The sequence below is a fragment of the Garra rufa genome, chromosome 15, assembly GCF_049309525.1.
Source record: "Garra rufa chromosome 15, GarRuf1.0, whole genome shotgun sequence".
Taxonomy (NCBI): domain Eukaryota; kingdom Metazoa; phylum Chordata; class Actinopteri; order Cypriniformes; family Cyprinidae; genus Garra; species Garra rufa.
The window spans coordinates 23,156,058-23,172,246 of NC_133375.1; the positions used below are offsets into that span (position 1 = coordinate 23,156,058).

A 16,189-nucleotide genomic window follows, 5' to 3' on the forward strand; every position below is an offset into this window, starting at 1 on the left:
GAAAAAGGATGAGCTGAAATTTCACCGCCAAATATAGTTGACAGTGCCATAAAATTACTTTTCACCTTCTGGAAACATGATGAATATCCTTTGAAAATGTGAACAGAAACTGTTACTTCAATACCTCATATTATTTATCTTTGACGCAAAGCAGCATGCATGTAAAATGATCCAGGTTTAATGTTATTTAATTAATGCTGGTTGATGATGGATCGTCTGCCAACTGACTGGTCGACCATCCTGAGTCCTGACCTCTCTCTACTTGAGATTTAAAGGTCCACTGAAGTGCCTTGAAACACGCAGCGTTCTTCTATGTGGTGACGTTCTTTTAACTGAAACAAAAACATATCGCTAAGCCCCGCCCACTTATTTTGAATAGCCAATAGCGTTCCATTAATATCTGCTCGGGCCAGAGCCGTTGAGCTCGGTAAAGCCGCATTTGTAAGCTTATGACAGCCACAGACTAATAAATTACCCCACAGATTCAATATGAAACTCTTGCTAAAACGAAATAGTGATAATAATCATGCTGAGGCTGTGTAGTTTAATAAATGCCGAGTCCGACCGCGCATATGATCTCCTCCGCGTCTCTGTGTAGGGGGCGGGACTCTACGGACTTTAGAGCGCATTTGATTGGACAGAACGTTTGATCAGAAACTGAAGTGCGCGGTGATATCATCAAAATCCTTGATTCATATTGGCGGAAGTGACGAGACTGGAAGTTTTGAATGCCCATTTCTTGTAAAAGCGAATTTTGTCATTGCTTTGAAGCACACTAGCTTATAGATAATCTTAAGGCTAATATATTCATACTAAAAGACCAAAAACTTTAATTTTGATTTCAGGGGGACTTTAAACACACCTGACCTACAGTAGTCAACATTCGAAGTGGATCAAAACCTTTCATCAAATTTGTCCTAAAACCAAAAAGAATACCCGTTCTTATCTTAGGACAACTTTTGATTAACTTTTTTGATCCACTTGGAATGTTGACTACTGTATACTGAGTGGGCAAGTCTTAATGGACATTTGCTCCCTTTAAGTGCCGATCCCTCATCAAAAGCACAAGACCATCATCTCTCAACCTATGACTAGTCAGCATCCTGCTGCTCCCAGCAGAGAAATATTAGGCCTTAACCTTTACTGCTAAGAGCCTGACAGATACACACACACTCTCACACACACATGCACATTGGAGAGCAGTTCAGGACATCCACAGACTCTCAGGAGACTGCTGAACCAGTAGCCTGTCCAATACTGCAGTCCCTAGAGAAAAGCCTCTTCATGGCTTAATTGGGCCATGCTGAAGCATGCTGGGAGATTTACAGACTACTTAATATTAGCCTGTTTTTCATGGTCCTTAAAAGGAACCCATAAACAATTTCAGAGAGATTAAAACCAGATTTCCACATAAATATACATTTCTGACCCTTGACTATTACAACATGGTGGTTCTTCAGTAACCAGAAGCATTAATCTTTGCTTGTATGTTTTTGCAAGGTTGTCATACATTGTGTTAATGATTTATAAGTAACTGTATGCCAGTTAAGCTACACTGCCCTTATGAGGGCATATGCAAAGTCAGCGGAAAAGAAAAACGCTTATTTTAGGTTGCAGCACGCACACCTTAGTCTCAGATTTCAGCATGATTAAATGCATACGTTTCCGCAGTTTTAAAAGAACAGCAGGAAGGAATGCACAAGTCTTGTGTGCGAGGTGATCTGGTTCCAGCTGATCTGGTATTCTGCTGGGGTTTCGGTCCCTCACAGGCCTCGTGGAAGTGTGTTAGGAAACAGATCAGCACTTTAAAGTCTGCAAGCCTGCGGATGTTTCGAAACTCAAAGGATTTATTAGTTCTGTTCGTGTAAGAGAATAGCATCCGGATGAAATCACAAAAATCACAAATCGGCAACTTGTAAAACTGATTGGCAGATTTGCAGACCTATTAGAATTAAGAGGATGGGTTTATGCACTTCATTGGCCAACCAAACAAAGGTTAGTCATCAATAAGACATCAGGAAGTTGGAAAACGTGGTATCGCCACACTCAAGTCTCGATTCTCAGTTTGTTCGCAGAACAATTCAACTAGTGTGTCTATGACTTTGTCTGCACGCAGATGTTTGTTTATTAGCATAAATACAAGAGGATGAAATCACATGCTAGATTGGAATGGTCACAGGTTAACATAAAACCAAAAATTTCTTAATGTAGGTTTCTGCTCTGTTTGTGAACAATTGTTCAGAAACAAGAAGCAGATGTAAAGTGGTTTGCTCATGGCAATTCACATTGAGTTTAAGATTGCTTGTACTTTTTTGGACTATAATTTAACCCTTGTGCGTTCAAAAAAAAAAGTTACACATAGGTGCAAAATGGACACAAATGTCCATGTCCAAACACTGTCATAAAAATATGATTTATTAATATTTTTTTCCACTTTTACTGATGTCGATTTTTTTAACCAGCATCTGTTCTATCCATAGATACCAAACATTCATTCATTTTTAGAATTCTCACTCTTTAAATGCTGGTTTGTTCACATAATGCCACAGGTGTTTGTTTTTGTTTTTTTTATGAAAAAATGAAAAATAGTAGTTAATTTCTATATGCTACAATATCATTTCTTTCAAACTAATTACACACATAAAATTTTCAGTAAACACATGCAAACCACACTCTGACATCCTTACCAACATACCCACACAATTATAGCTGCATTATTTTTCCAATTGACTCTGTAATAGACTATAATATGCATAAGCAGAAAACACGAAAAAGCGAGTATTTCTTTTATATGCCAAATTTGAAAAAAAATGGCACAATATAGTAAAAATGGTAAAAATTTAAAATTTGAAGCCTTGCTGATAGAAAGGGTTAAATTGCAGTTTTAATGGGTTTCAATGTGGACATTTTTGTCCTTAAGGTTCTGAGTGTGAGTATTTTTTTTTTGTACAGAGGGTAACATTTTTTGAAGGAAGTGTGAAATATAAAAAATTCTATAAAAATAAACACCTGAGCCAAACTTTATGCAGTTGGCATTAACACAGGCACACTTATAACAAAAAAAACAAAACTGAAATGGACAAAAATGTCCATAAGGTCGCACAAGGGTTAAGATTTGGCAAGGCAGAAGATAGTATAGTTGTGTAAATATTTGTGAGAGCCAGTAAGGAGTTTATCCTGGGTGCCAGTGGAAGCTGCTCTTTGACATTTGTTGAGTTCAGCAGGAGTTTCTTTCTCAGAACATGAGTGTTGAGGATTTCAGTGCTGGCAGTGATGCGTCTTAAATCTTGAAGAGTGAACAGCTGCTATATATTTCAGCATCTCATAAGTCATTGTTATCTGTGCAAATTTCCAATATTTTGGCTGTGTATAACATCCTAAGAACTCTTATAAGAACACCATGTGCCCTAATGTCAGAAGAGAGACATGCCTTTAACATAAAAGCAAGTGGTTTTGGCTTAATATGCAGTAACAGGGTAAGTCTGTTTAGCACCAGCTGAGGTCAACCCTCACTGCACTATTTATGCCAACAAACACTGCTCACTTTGCTAGATTTCGCTAAAAATAATCACAAACTGCTAATTTTCTCCTTCACGCTTTGAATGGTGGGAGTGTACTGTACGCTGTTATGCTTTTAGTTTTTTCAGACATGCGTCAGCAGGCCTTGACAATTCCCGTGATTCTGCAAATACCATATGGCCTTTATTCTTAAACCGGTTTACCACAGAAAGAAACTACGTTGTCATGCTTGCTCAGACATAAAGTATGATATTTTCCATTTCCTCTATGGCTAACCTGTAGCTAGCTAAAAACCAAATCAGAAATGCGTTCTTTCGAACACGTTCCTGAGTATCATTTTAAATGATATTTTAAAATGGCCATTCTTATAGTGATTCACTTTGCAGAAACATTTTGATTTGTGCAAGACTAATGTGGTTGAATCGATAGTTCATCCAAAAATTGTCGTCATTTACTCACCCTCATGTGGTTTCAAACCTGTATGACTTACTTTCTTCCGTGGAACATGGGATAATACTGTGAAGAATATTGATAACCCAACAGTTTTGATTTTCTGTTGAATGCCGTTTGTGTGTTCTGTCCATATAAAGGTCAATGGAACCCCAAACTTTTTAAACCGAACATCATATTTTCCAGACCATTTTGCACAAATTGGTATTGGTCCACACATTCTTTAGGGTGTTGTCTGCAATGTCTTGTGGTTAAAATTCCTCAATGGGTGTTGTAAAACAACTAGGGGTGTGCAATATATATCGTTATTGTTGTTTTAACAATGTGCAATTTGACATTATCGAGTATATCCCAAATAGCAAACAAAACACACTTATGCTGCGTTCACACCGCACACTTTGTCTGCGTCAGGCAACGCTCTCAACGCATCTAGTTTAACGCATGTACGTTGAAGCTTGCAACGCTTGCTTTTTGGTGCGTTCACACCGCACACGTCAGGCAACGCTCTGTCCCTCAGACTCCTTCACCGCTTTTTGCACATTTCCCCTGAATAAACCATGGCAAACTAGTAGGGACTGGACATTTTGGAATCTTCTCATGGCCGTGTTTCGCTAGGTGACGAAATGGGAAATAATTACGTTGAGAAAAGATTTGACCCGACATCCCGATCTCTTCAGCGATCTTCATCCAAGCAAGTTCCTTTTCATTCCTAACTTTATACAACAACGAGGACGGATCATACAATTCTCTGCGATTGCAGACGGCTACAATGAGCTTTTGTCTTCCATTGTTGAAAATGTTATTTTTCTGCTCCCGCTTCATTCAAGATACGTGTGGTGACGTCGCTACAGTGAGACGCTCTGATTGGTTGACGCACTGCGTCAAGTGCGTCAAGTCCGTCAAAAGTTCAGCTAGCTGAACTTCTGCGTTGCTTGCGTTTGCTGCGTTGACGCTTGAAATGCAGGTAACGCTTGAAAAGTTGACGGATCCAACGCACACAACGCACCGCAGAGCTTCTGACGGACTCAACCATAGACTTTACATGTAATCTTGCCGCAACTGACGCTGACGTTTTGGGCGGTGTGAACGCACCAATATACACGCATAGTCTACATTATGTGATGAAGTAGTAGTAAGTTAGGTTAAACTACTTCACCTCACAGTAGTTGCATCATAGCAGCTTTTTGAGCGCTCAAGTAAGTTCTGCCTGAAGCCTAAGTGAAAGAACTTAATTAAAACTGGACCAGTTACCCCCATCTGTTTTATCCTCTCTGATATATTACCCTTCCTGTTCTCTGAGGCACTTGGAATGATTTAGCCTTCACCTCCCTGAGCACACATACCAGCCTGAGAACATGACTTTCACGCTCAAATGAATGTTTTCTGTGCTCTGAGGCCTGAGGGACTCTGTTCACTGGAGAGAGTGTGTGTGTGTGTGTGTGTGTGTGTGTGTGTGTGTGTAGGCATTTGAGCCTACTTGGACATTTAATGGGTCCAGGTCTTGTATGTTTGTGTAAACAGCTTGTAGTTGAGTTACTCTTTAACTGAGCTGATGTCAAAATACACAGTGTCTGTGTTCATGCTTTGTTCATTCACATGCCTTGTCCGCGTGGATAACTTTCCCTGAATTGGATCTCATCCAGTGTGGACTGGTATCTGACACAGTTCACAGGTTTGAGGACTACTGTGTGAATCATCTCTTTCAGTGTGTGCCTTCTCCTGTAAATCCTTCTCTTTTTCTCCTCACAGACTGATCCAGTGCGCTTCAAGCTCAGCTGATCCTCCTCTTCTTTGACATCAACTTTGTCATCAGCGTGTGCGTGCAAAGATGCCGCCAGCGACAGGAGGGCCGGTGGGCTACACTCCTCCAGAGGGCGGCTGGGGCTGGGCAGTGGTGGTAGGGGCCTTTATCAGCATTGGCTTTTCCTATGCCTTCCCCAAGTCCATCACGGTGTTCTTCAAGGAGATTGAGGTGATCTTCAACGCCACCAGCAGCCAAGTGTCATGGATATCATCAATCATGCTGGCTGTCATGTATGCAGGAGGTTAGTTACGTTAACTACTATCCATCCTGGTACTTGCTCTCCTTGAGAATTCAAATTTACTTAATTTCATTTTATATTTTATTGTATTTATTTTTTATAAAATGTTTTATTTATTGATATTTTTTTTTTTTTTTTTTTTGCAAATTACCCATAAGTATGTTATCATACACATAATTTAGTATATTAGTATATACCTATTTTAGTATATTGATAATCAGTGTTTGGCGAAAGGGATGGTAATATTATATTATATTATATATTTTTATATTTTTTTTTTTCATTTACTGCTGTCACTTCTGTCCATCCTGGTACTTCCACTGCTTGACAATTTAAACTTTTAATTTTATTTATTTATTTTTATATTTATTTTTTTAACGTACCTTTTATTTATTTATATATTTATTTTAATTTAAAAAAAATTTGCGCAGATTATCCATAAATATGTTGTTATACAGCGTTATGGGATATTTTATTATACTGATAATCAGTGTTTGGAGAAATTTGGAGAATTTAAATGTATTTCATTTGATGTTTTATTTACTTTTATTTATTTTTCATTTATTTTTTGTTATTTTATTTATATAACTTTTTTTGTTTGTTTTTTGCAAATTACCCATACATATAATATCATACACCTGTATGGGATATTTTATTATACTGGAAAAAAATAAGTTTAAATTTGGGGTTTGGGTTCAATATTATTTAATATATTTTTATATAATATTTTTTATGTTTACTACTGTCACTGCTGTCCAGTGTTTGGAGAAAGAGGAAAAAATAAGTTTGGTTGGGGTTTGTAATATTAATTTGTATATTTTTTTATATATAATATTTTTCGTTTACTATCACTTCTGTTCATCCTGGTTCATACTTTGCTTGAGTATTTTAATTTATATTTTAATTTAATTTTAATTTATTTATTTATTTATTTATTTTGCAGATTACTCAAATGTTTTCATACACCTTTGGGATATTTTATTTTATTGATAATCAGTGCTTGGAGAAAGAGGGGAAAAATAAGTTTAAAATTTGGGGTTGGTAATATTTAACATATTTAATATCATTTTTATTTATATAGTATGTTTAATAGTCTCTTTAATAATGTCTATTTGATAATGCATATTCACTGAAGTATTTTTGTCCCAAAAACATTTTGTTAGAATTTTTTTTTTCTTCTAGTAAATTTCTCTTCCTGTCATAATTGAATATCATCCAGTTCAAGTTCCCACATTAAAAGGGGCCAAAGCATAGTTTTTATGTGATATCACATCAGGGATCCCGCGGGGTCTTAAAAAGTCTTAAAAAGTCTAAAATTTAAAAATCAAAATTTTAGGCCTTAAGTCTTAAATTCGCTGTTCTAGGTCTTAAATAATTTTACACAGGTCTTATTTTTCCGATGTCCATGTAACGCTACCTCTAATGCTCATTTAAATTCTCTTTTTGTTGTTTCCGTGGTGTTGTAGTTCTTTATTTCACTATTCCAAATATAATTTGCTGTATTTAAACTACAAATGAGACCAACATGCAATAGGCAATCAGCTTTCTGTCTGGCGCGAGTCTCTCTCGGATTGTACCGCAGAAGTAAAAATGGATTTAACTTTTTAGCTATGGGGAAGTGCAAGTTTAGCGATACTTAGCTTGAAAAAAACTGAATATAGGGCTTGGCCAAAGCCAGTTGCTAACAACTGTAGATTTTTTTTCTCCCTCTGTGGAAGTTACTGCGTCTTCAGACAGAATCGCAGTAGCAGAATACAGGTCGAACTACCTTTTTCTGTATATAATGTTATCAATAATAATAATAAATATAGGTCGAGCTAGTTGACCGCCAGCCTTCGAGATACTTTTATTTTATTTATTTTTTTACTTGCCCGACCGAACAAACCGGCTGATTAAAACTGAAGTGACAAAAACAACTAGCGAAGCATCGAAAGGCAAGAAAGATTCCTATATTAATACATTCAACGTAAACCGAAATTGATGGATAGTGTATTTCTGGTCTATTTGTGACATACTTTAAAACAAATGAATGTAACAGCACTCTAAAGAAACACACTGAGGTAAAAATTTTAAATGTGTAACGTTAGTTTATTTATAAAGTGATATAGTTCAGTAATATACCAAGTGAGCTTTTTGCTGAAAATTCTCACAATTACAAATGTTACATTAATTTTAGCTCAATAAACAAGTAGTTAGTCAAGTAGTCACGTACATATTAGACAAAATATTTCCACTGTTTTGTTCTGTTTCACCAACGAAAATATTTCCAAACAAGGATCGCAGCAGAAGCATTCTCCTAGCAACGTTTTGCTATGATTCAGCGTTTTGCTCGAATCAGTTGAAATAACTCGCTCATGAAGTGACTTACCGCCACCTGCTGGTAGTTTAGTGTGTTTAAAAGTATGCCTCCACACCCAACATTTCTAATTTATATATTTATAAATCAATAAATGTGTTTAAAACATTAATCTCACTTTTAATTTTGCAGTGTAAATTATGTAATCTCACTGCTAACAGCCATTTAGAATTTATTGATAAATTCATAAAATAAATTTCAAAGGTAATGCATAAAAGTAAAAAAAAAAGGCCTTATAAAGATAAATCAAATATGCAGATTTAAGATGTAAAAGCTAATAGAGCACTGATGAAAATATTGCTTCAGAATTTTTTTTTACATCAGATATTTCTAGTGGTACTTTTATGGGGATATTTTGTGTGGAATAGTATCTGCTGATATGAAAAGTTCACTGTATTTTGTAGTAATAAATTTAATTCATGACAGCCATGAAATTTTGTTTACTTTTTACATTAAACACATTAAATATTGCATGTATGCATGTAATATGTGACCCTGGACCACAAAACCAGTCATAAGGTTAAATTTTACAAAGCTGAGATGTATACATTATATGAAAGCTCAATAACTAAAAAAAGCTCAGAACTAAAATACAGCTGTGATTAAACTCTGAAATCCTTTTTGCTACTCTTGTGCAATACTGCAAGGCTACGCATCTGTTTGTTTGCTTGGAATTTTTTACAAGTTTTTATATAAGTAATCTGGTTAGGTAGAAGCATGTTTAAACTGGTTTTCTAACCTGAAGTTCTAGCAGGTAATTAGGCAGAATGCTCTTCTGATCAGACCATTAAACCACACTTCTTTACTTCTCTGTAGTTACATTTTTGGAAAGCATGGCAACGGAAAAGGAACTTGAGATATCTAGCCAGATTTGATGGGCAGTGAAAAGGGACCGCTGGGAAGAATTTTGAAGTTGCTGAGTCACTTTATGCCACTAGGGAGGATACAAACATGAACTTTTAGTATGAGTAATATTTGTATTGAACTACCACGTAGAAGAGTTTGTGTGAGGACAGTGTAGACTGGCGTCACTTCCTGGAGTAGAGTGTGCCTGTGGTTTCCATGTGTCTGCTTTCATTATGCTCATGTGCTTCTGCACGTAGACTGAACTAAACAAAGAGGCTCCTCCAGTCACCTATAACCTGAGAAAGGCAGAGAGCGAGAACTGCTCCTTTTTTTTTTCTTGAACCAGTTGGCGTAAAAGTGCATGTCTGGGAACGGAAAAGAGTAGTTTAGTAAATGTAAATATTAGTCAAATAAGCATGTGCTGTAACCTAATGAATGAATTCATCTTTTTCTCTTTCTGTCTTATTTTTTCTGCTAAGAGGCACTAAATTAAATATGGAAAATTATTTCAAACTATGCTAACAAATACAGTCAAACCAAAATTTATTCAGACACCTTCAACATTTCTCACATTATCAAAGTTTGCTCCAGTTTAGAAAATATGACAAGAGTTAAACTGACACAAATTCATCTTGATCATGTCAGATGATAGATGATATGAACTTTGATAGAAAGGTATTTAACAAAACATGGTCAGGTCAAAGTGTCAAATCAAATTTTTGGTCCCAATATTTTTTTTTTTTTTTTTATCAGTTTCCACTCTATGAATAATTTTTGGATATAATATGTCACAGTTTACTTTATTTTGCAATCCTCACTTACATCAATTATAACTATAGTGTCCTGCACCCACTAGTAAAAAAATATATCTGGTGTCTGAATAATTTTTGGTTTGACTGTATGAACGTCAGGGTATGGTTTTCCTGAAATCCTGAAAAAAGTATCACGGGTTAAAAAAAAAAGGGATATTAAGCAGCACAACCGTTTCCAAAAGTGATGATAAATCAGAATATTAGAATGATTTCTGAAGGATCATGTGACACTAAATACTGGAGTAATTTCTGCTGAACATTCAGCTTTGCCAGCACAAGAATAAATGACTTATTATTAAAAAAATATATATATTAATATAATTTATATATTTTTATATATTTTAGTTTTAAATTATATTTCATAATATTACGGTTTACACATTATTTTGGATTAAATAAATGTAGTCTTGGTAAGCAAGAGACTTTAACCTCAGTATAAACAGTAGTGTATATTGTCTGCCTTTTATTAAAAATTAAAATATTAATTAAACATTCAAAATATTCTGCCTTGACGCTGTTTTTTTTGTTTTGTTTTTGTTTTTTACTTAAAACTGTCAAATTATTTTATTACGTTTTTCGACTTTTAGACCCTCTATTGGTCAAACACCTTGTTGCTTTAGAATTTGCAGGTGAAAGTTCACCAAACTTGAACTTTAGTACGCAGCAAAATGAGAAAGTCAATACCAGGGATTCCCAAACTTTTTTTGTCTGCTGATCCCTTTTGAACTGAAATTTACCAGTCATTTTTTTTTTCTTCTGCTGACCAAGCCTGCATTTATTTGGTCCAAAGTACAGCAAAAAATTAACTATTTTAACTATTTTAAAATGTAATTTATTCCTGTGATTTTAAAGTTGAATTTTTAGCATCTTTACTCCAGTCACATAATCCTTCAGAAATCGTTCTAATGTTCTGATTTGCTACTCTTATTATTACTTACTTACTTATTATATTATTATGTTGAAAACAGCTGAGTAGAATTTTTCTAGAAGGTTTCTTTGATGAATAGAAAGTTCGGAAGAACAGCATTTATCTGAAATAGAAATATTTTGTAACATTATAAATGTCTTTATCATGACTTCGTCTTTTGATCAATTTAAAGCACCTTTGCTAAATAAAAGCATTCATTTATATACTGTCTTTCCCAAAAATATTATTCTGCTTCCAAGCCTTTGAATGGTATAGTGTATAATATTACAAAAGCTTTTTATTTCGGAGAAATGCTGATCTTTGGATCTTTCTATTCATCAAAAAATCTTGGAAAAAAAATGCAATAAATATTGAAAATAATAATAAATGTTTCTTGAACAGCAAATCAGCATATTAGAATGATTTCTGAAGGATCATGGGACACTGAAGACTGGAGTAATGATGCTGAAATTTTAGCTTTGATCACAGGAATAAATTACATTTTAAAATATAATCAAATAGAAAGCAGTTATTTTAAATAGTAAAAATATTTCACAATATTACTGCTTTTGCTGTATTTTAATAAATGATCAAATAAATGCAGGCTTGGTGAACAGAGGAGAATTCTGAATTGTGGAGTTAGACAGTTAAACAGTTTTTTGTGTTCACTATTTTTGTGTTCAGGATTTTTGGGCAGACCTGAAATCATGTCTGGATGACACCCTGAAGCCACTGAGCATAGGCCCTCCCCTAACACTATAATAACTAGAGCACATTAGCATCAGTGGTTCACCTGCTCAATAGTGAGTTACTGTCATTAGTGTTAGTTACTACAGCCGACAGTTTGCTAGCTAGCTATGCATTCCTCAAGTAAATGCATATTTCCTGGTTGCGATAATATACAAAACAGCTCAGTCATCCATTCAGGTTGTAGCTATATTTGACAGTTGAGAGAGGCGGCAGCTTTACCGCAAGTGGGCGTGGTTTCAGCACAGACAGTGGACACGCCCCCTGCGTTTCATTTTACGTTCATTCAAAGTCCGGAGTCATTCTTGAACAAGATGATCTGGACACTTCTGAAAATACATGTGTGTTCTCATCTGCTTCTGTTGGCTCATGTCAGCAGTGATTTGATGTTATGCCATATGATATCTCAGTGTGATCTGTGCCCATATCACTAGCTGATTTCAGCCTTGTAAAGCATTTGATTTTTCTCCAGTGTTAGCAGGAGTCCCACTGCTGCTTTTAAATTCCGTAAAAGTACAATCCTCTTGTGACTCTCTCACGTCTCTCTAAACCACTTTATATAACCGTGCATGTGTGTGTTTGGATCACTGCTGTCTTTGTCTCTTTTGGCTGGAAAGGATGGCCCGTTTGTTGTTACACAAAGCCTGTCAGAATAAATTAATTTGAGGAATGTGACTGGGGGACGGACAAATTGCTTTGAACTCCGATTGGCTGCGTGAAACGTACGAGAGAGTTCCGCCTCCTGATGATAGATTAAGGTTTTATGAAGTTTGTAGATATTTAATTTTGTGAAACTGATTTTTGTCTATACATTTTTCTGCACTGAAAGACACTATTCATCAGAGCTACCTGACATGTTAGCGTTAGCTTTGGTTGTATGTATGCTGTGATGTTTCTATAGAGTTTGTGCTAGATTCCTCTTCAGATTCTCTCAGTACCACTGTGATGAATTTGTCTAATGTAGGTTGGGTTCATATAGGACCCGTGCCAAACATCACTGCGTCTGTTCTGTTTTTATCATTTAAAAGTCTTAGTTATCATGTTGGCCAAAAAACCTCTTAAAAGGCTGTGGTGTTTCGCCTTGTATAAGTGAAGTTATTTAACTCTCATTGAAGTTATTCAACCCTCTTCAAGGGTGACGCTGCTCTAAATGGGGCCTTTCACAAGAGAAGCAGAGCACTGACCATGCAGTTTTTTTTTATTTGCCAAGAAAACCCGCCTCTTTCTTTTTGTCTTTGAATACACCTACTGCTCAGGAATGAATACATACTATTTATAAGTATTTAATTAGTCTATCAGTGTAGCTTGCAATTGTTTGTTTGTGAGGGAACTTCCAGTAATTCAGTCAAATAAAGAAAGGTCAAATGAGGCTGCTCGTTTTGGCTGATTTGCATAATTGAGCTTGGTTAGCTGAAATGAACATTGGTCTGCCATACATGCACACAGAAATAGCAAGTTCCTGTTCAGGTTGCTGGAGGGCAACCTCATTCTGCTGATTAAGATTTTCTTCTTCACACCACCTCAGTTGATCACTTGTCAAACCTGTGCATATCTCCGTTTCCTTCGTCTCGTGTCGTCCTGCAGTTCATGTGGTGTGAATGACTGATGCTGTGATGCCATCTTGTGGTGGAACTGTATGAGTGCAAATTATAAGTGTACGAAATGAGGCCTGAAAGGGAGTTTTTTGTTTTAAACAAATAGTTGGTAAAATGTTGATTTGTCAACCTCAAGAGGACACAGATAATGAGATGTTTTATATTCTATTTATCTGATAAGAGATTTAAAATTTTTGCAACCTTGTGAGGTGTGTGTGTCTCTGTGTGTATCCGTATGTGTGGTTTTGCTTTTTTTATTTTTATTTTTTTATTATTTCGTAAGATAAAAAGCTGTATACAGCTCAACTTTTTAAATTACATTTAAAATGTATTATTATTTTTTTTCTCTCAAGTTGTACCCTTATGACTGGTTTTGTGGTCCAGGGTCACAAATGTAAAGAGTATTTATAAATATAAATATATAAAATATAATTGTGAAAATGATAAAACATTTTATAATAAATATTTTGCAAGTCATTTTAAAATGAATGTTATTATTAATGTTACTTAAATGAATATGACTAAATAAAATTATTACATTTAATCAAAAAAAAGGCATTATGAAATATAACTGATATACAACAATTACAAAATTTTTACCCATATAGATTTTTTTATTATTTAATATTTGATTTATTTGAGCTATTTTCTAACAAAAACATTAAACATCAACATTACAATATAATTATATTATTTCTTTATTCTTTTTTTATTTCTTAGTTAAAAAATGAATCCAGTTTAAAACTTATTTTACAGCTTTCTAAACATTAGATAAACATGAATTAAATCTACATTTTAATTTAAAGTCACAGTGGGTAACACGGTTGCAAATTTAAGTTTAGTTGAGCAAAAGGGTTTGTTTTTTACTTTTTAGTTTTGTAAACCTCCATAAAAACAATTACAAAATATTTACCCATTTTGAAGTTTTATTATTATTATTATTATTATTATTATTTAATATTTTTTTTTATTTTAGCTACTTTCTAACAAAAACATCAATTCAACATTAACATTGCAATGTACAATAATATTTATTTATTTATTTATTTAACCAACCTGTTTTCTCTCAACAGGACCAATCAGCAGTATTCTGGTGAATAAATTTGGTAGTCGGCCAATCATGATGGCTGGGGGCTGTCTGTCAGGCTCAGGTTTAGTCCTCGCATCCTTCTGTAACACAGTGGAGGGTCTTTACTTCTGTGTTGGAGTTATAGGCGGTAAGTACACTGAAAAACACTGATCATAACTATTTAGAGACCTGTAGACCAAGCCCAGTACAATTAAAGTGATACTTCTCCCAAAAATGAAAATATTGTTAAAATATCATGTTCCAAACCCGTAAGACCTTTGTTCATGTTCTGAACACAAATTAAGATAATTTTGATGAAATCCGACAGATTTCTGATCCTGAGAAAGGTAGTAAAGACATAATTCCAGTAGTTCATGTGATATCAGTGGTTCAACTGGAATGTTATGAAGCTACAAGAATACTTTTTATGGGCAAAGAAAACAAAAATAACTTTATTTGACAGTTCCTAGTTGTCCTTACTACATTTCTGGGCCTTGAATGTGTCAGTTACATTGCTGTCTATGCAGAGTCAGAAAGCTCTCAGATTTCATCCAAAATATCTTAATTCGTGTTCCGAAGATGAACAAAGGCCTAAAAGAGTAATTAATGACAAAATTTTAATTTTTGGGTGAATTGTCCTTTTAAATAATGAAAGTTTTTTTTAATCTGTTTTCTCCTTCTCTGTGTTTTAGGTCTGGGTTTGGCATTTAATCTGAATCCGGCATTGACCATGATTGGCAAATACTTCTACAAGCGCCGGCCAATAGCTAATGGCATTGCGATGGCGGGCAGCCCAGTGTTCTTGTCCACCCTTGCCCCTTTGAACAGCTGGCTGTTCGATCAATTCGGGTGGAGGGGCAGTTTCCTCATTCTGGGTGGAGCTTTGCTGAACTGCTGCGTTGCGGGGTCGCTAATGCGGCCTATTGGACCAAAACCACTACCCGCCAGTCCAAAAGAGGATGGCGAGCCCAAACGTCAAGAGAAAAAAAGCTGCATGCAGACCGTCAACAGCTTTATAGATCTGACCCTGTTCACTCATCGAGGCTTCTTGCTGTACCTGCTCGGAAACGTCATCATGTTCTTCGGCCTCTTCGCACCCCTTGTTTTCCTCAGTAACTATGCAAAAAGTAAAGACATTTCCAAGGATAAGGCTGCATTCTTGTTGTCCATCCTGGCCTTTACCGATATGATCGCTCGGCCGTCCATGGGCCTGGTGGCCAACACTCGCTGGGTCCGTCCACGTATCCAGTATTTCTTCGCTGTATCTGTGCTGTATAATGGTGTCTGCCATTTGTTGGCACCGCTCTCCATCGATTATGTGGGTTTTGCCATTTATGCTGTGTTTTTCGGTGTGGCGTTCGGCTGGCTGAGTTCTGTGCTGTTTGAGACTCTCATGGACCTGGTTGGCGCTCAGAGGTTCTCCAGTGCGGTCGGCTTGGTCACCATCGTGGAGTGTGCGCCTGTGCTGCTTGGGCCTCCAATACTGGGTAAGGCTGAGTTTAAACCCTTTTCGCTTAAAGGTCCATGCAAAAATGGCAATTTATGCACCCTCATGTCATTCCAAAACGGTATGACTCCTTCTTCCATGAAATTCGAAATAAGATGGTTGATGGTTTGGTTACCATTGACCATTTTTTGTTTCACAGAGAAAAGTAAGTCATTCAGGTTTGGATTGACAATGTGTATTTTTCAGGGAAAACCAGGCCTTTAACATTTATTTTTATTAAATGTTGATACACCTTTAAATGAATATATAAAGTGCTTGAATATTATGTTTAATTGTATTATTTATGATGAATAAATGCATTTATTTTAGTAGTGACATTTTAGTTGAACATTTAGCATT

At 35.6% G+C, this 16,189-nt stretch overlaps 1 protein-coding gene across 1 annotated transcript in view; it reads left to right on the forward strand.

The window, feature by feature from the left end:
• Window positions 1-16,189, forward strand: part of slc16a1b (solute carrier family 16 member 1b) — a 35,948-nt gene that overhangs the window by 13,486 nt on the left and 6,273 nt on the right. The window contains exons 2-4 of the mRNA XM_073818691.1: window positions 5,719-6,014; window positions 14,348-14,491; window positions 15,036-15,830. Of these exons, the coding sequence (XP_073674792.1) occupies window positions 5,798-6,014; window positions 14,348-14,491; window positions 15,036-15,830 (1,156 nt within the window). The 5' untranslated portion in view covers window positions 5,719-5,797. The remainder of the gene's footprint in view (window positions 1-5,718; window positions 6,015-14,347; window positions 14,492-15,035; window positions 15,831-16,189) is intronic.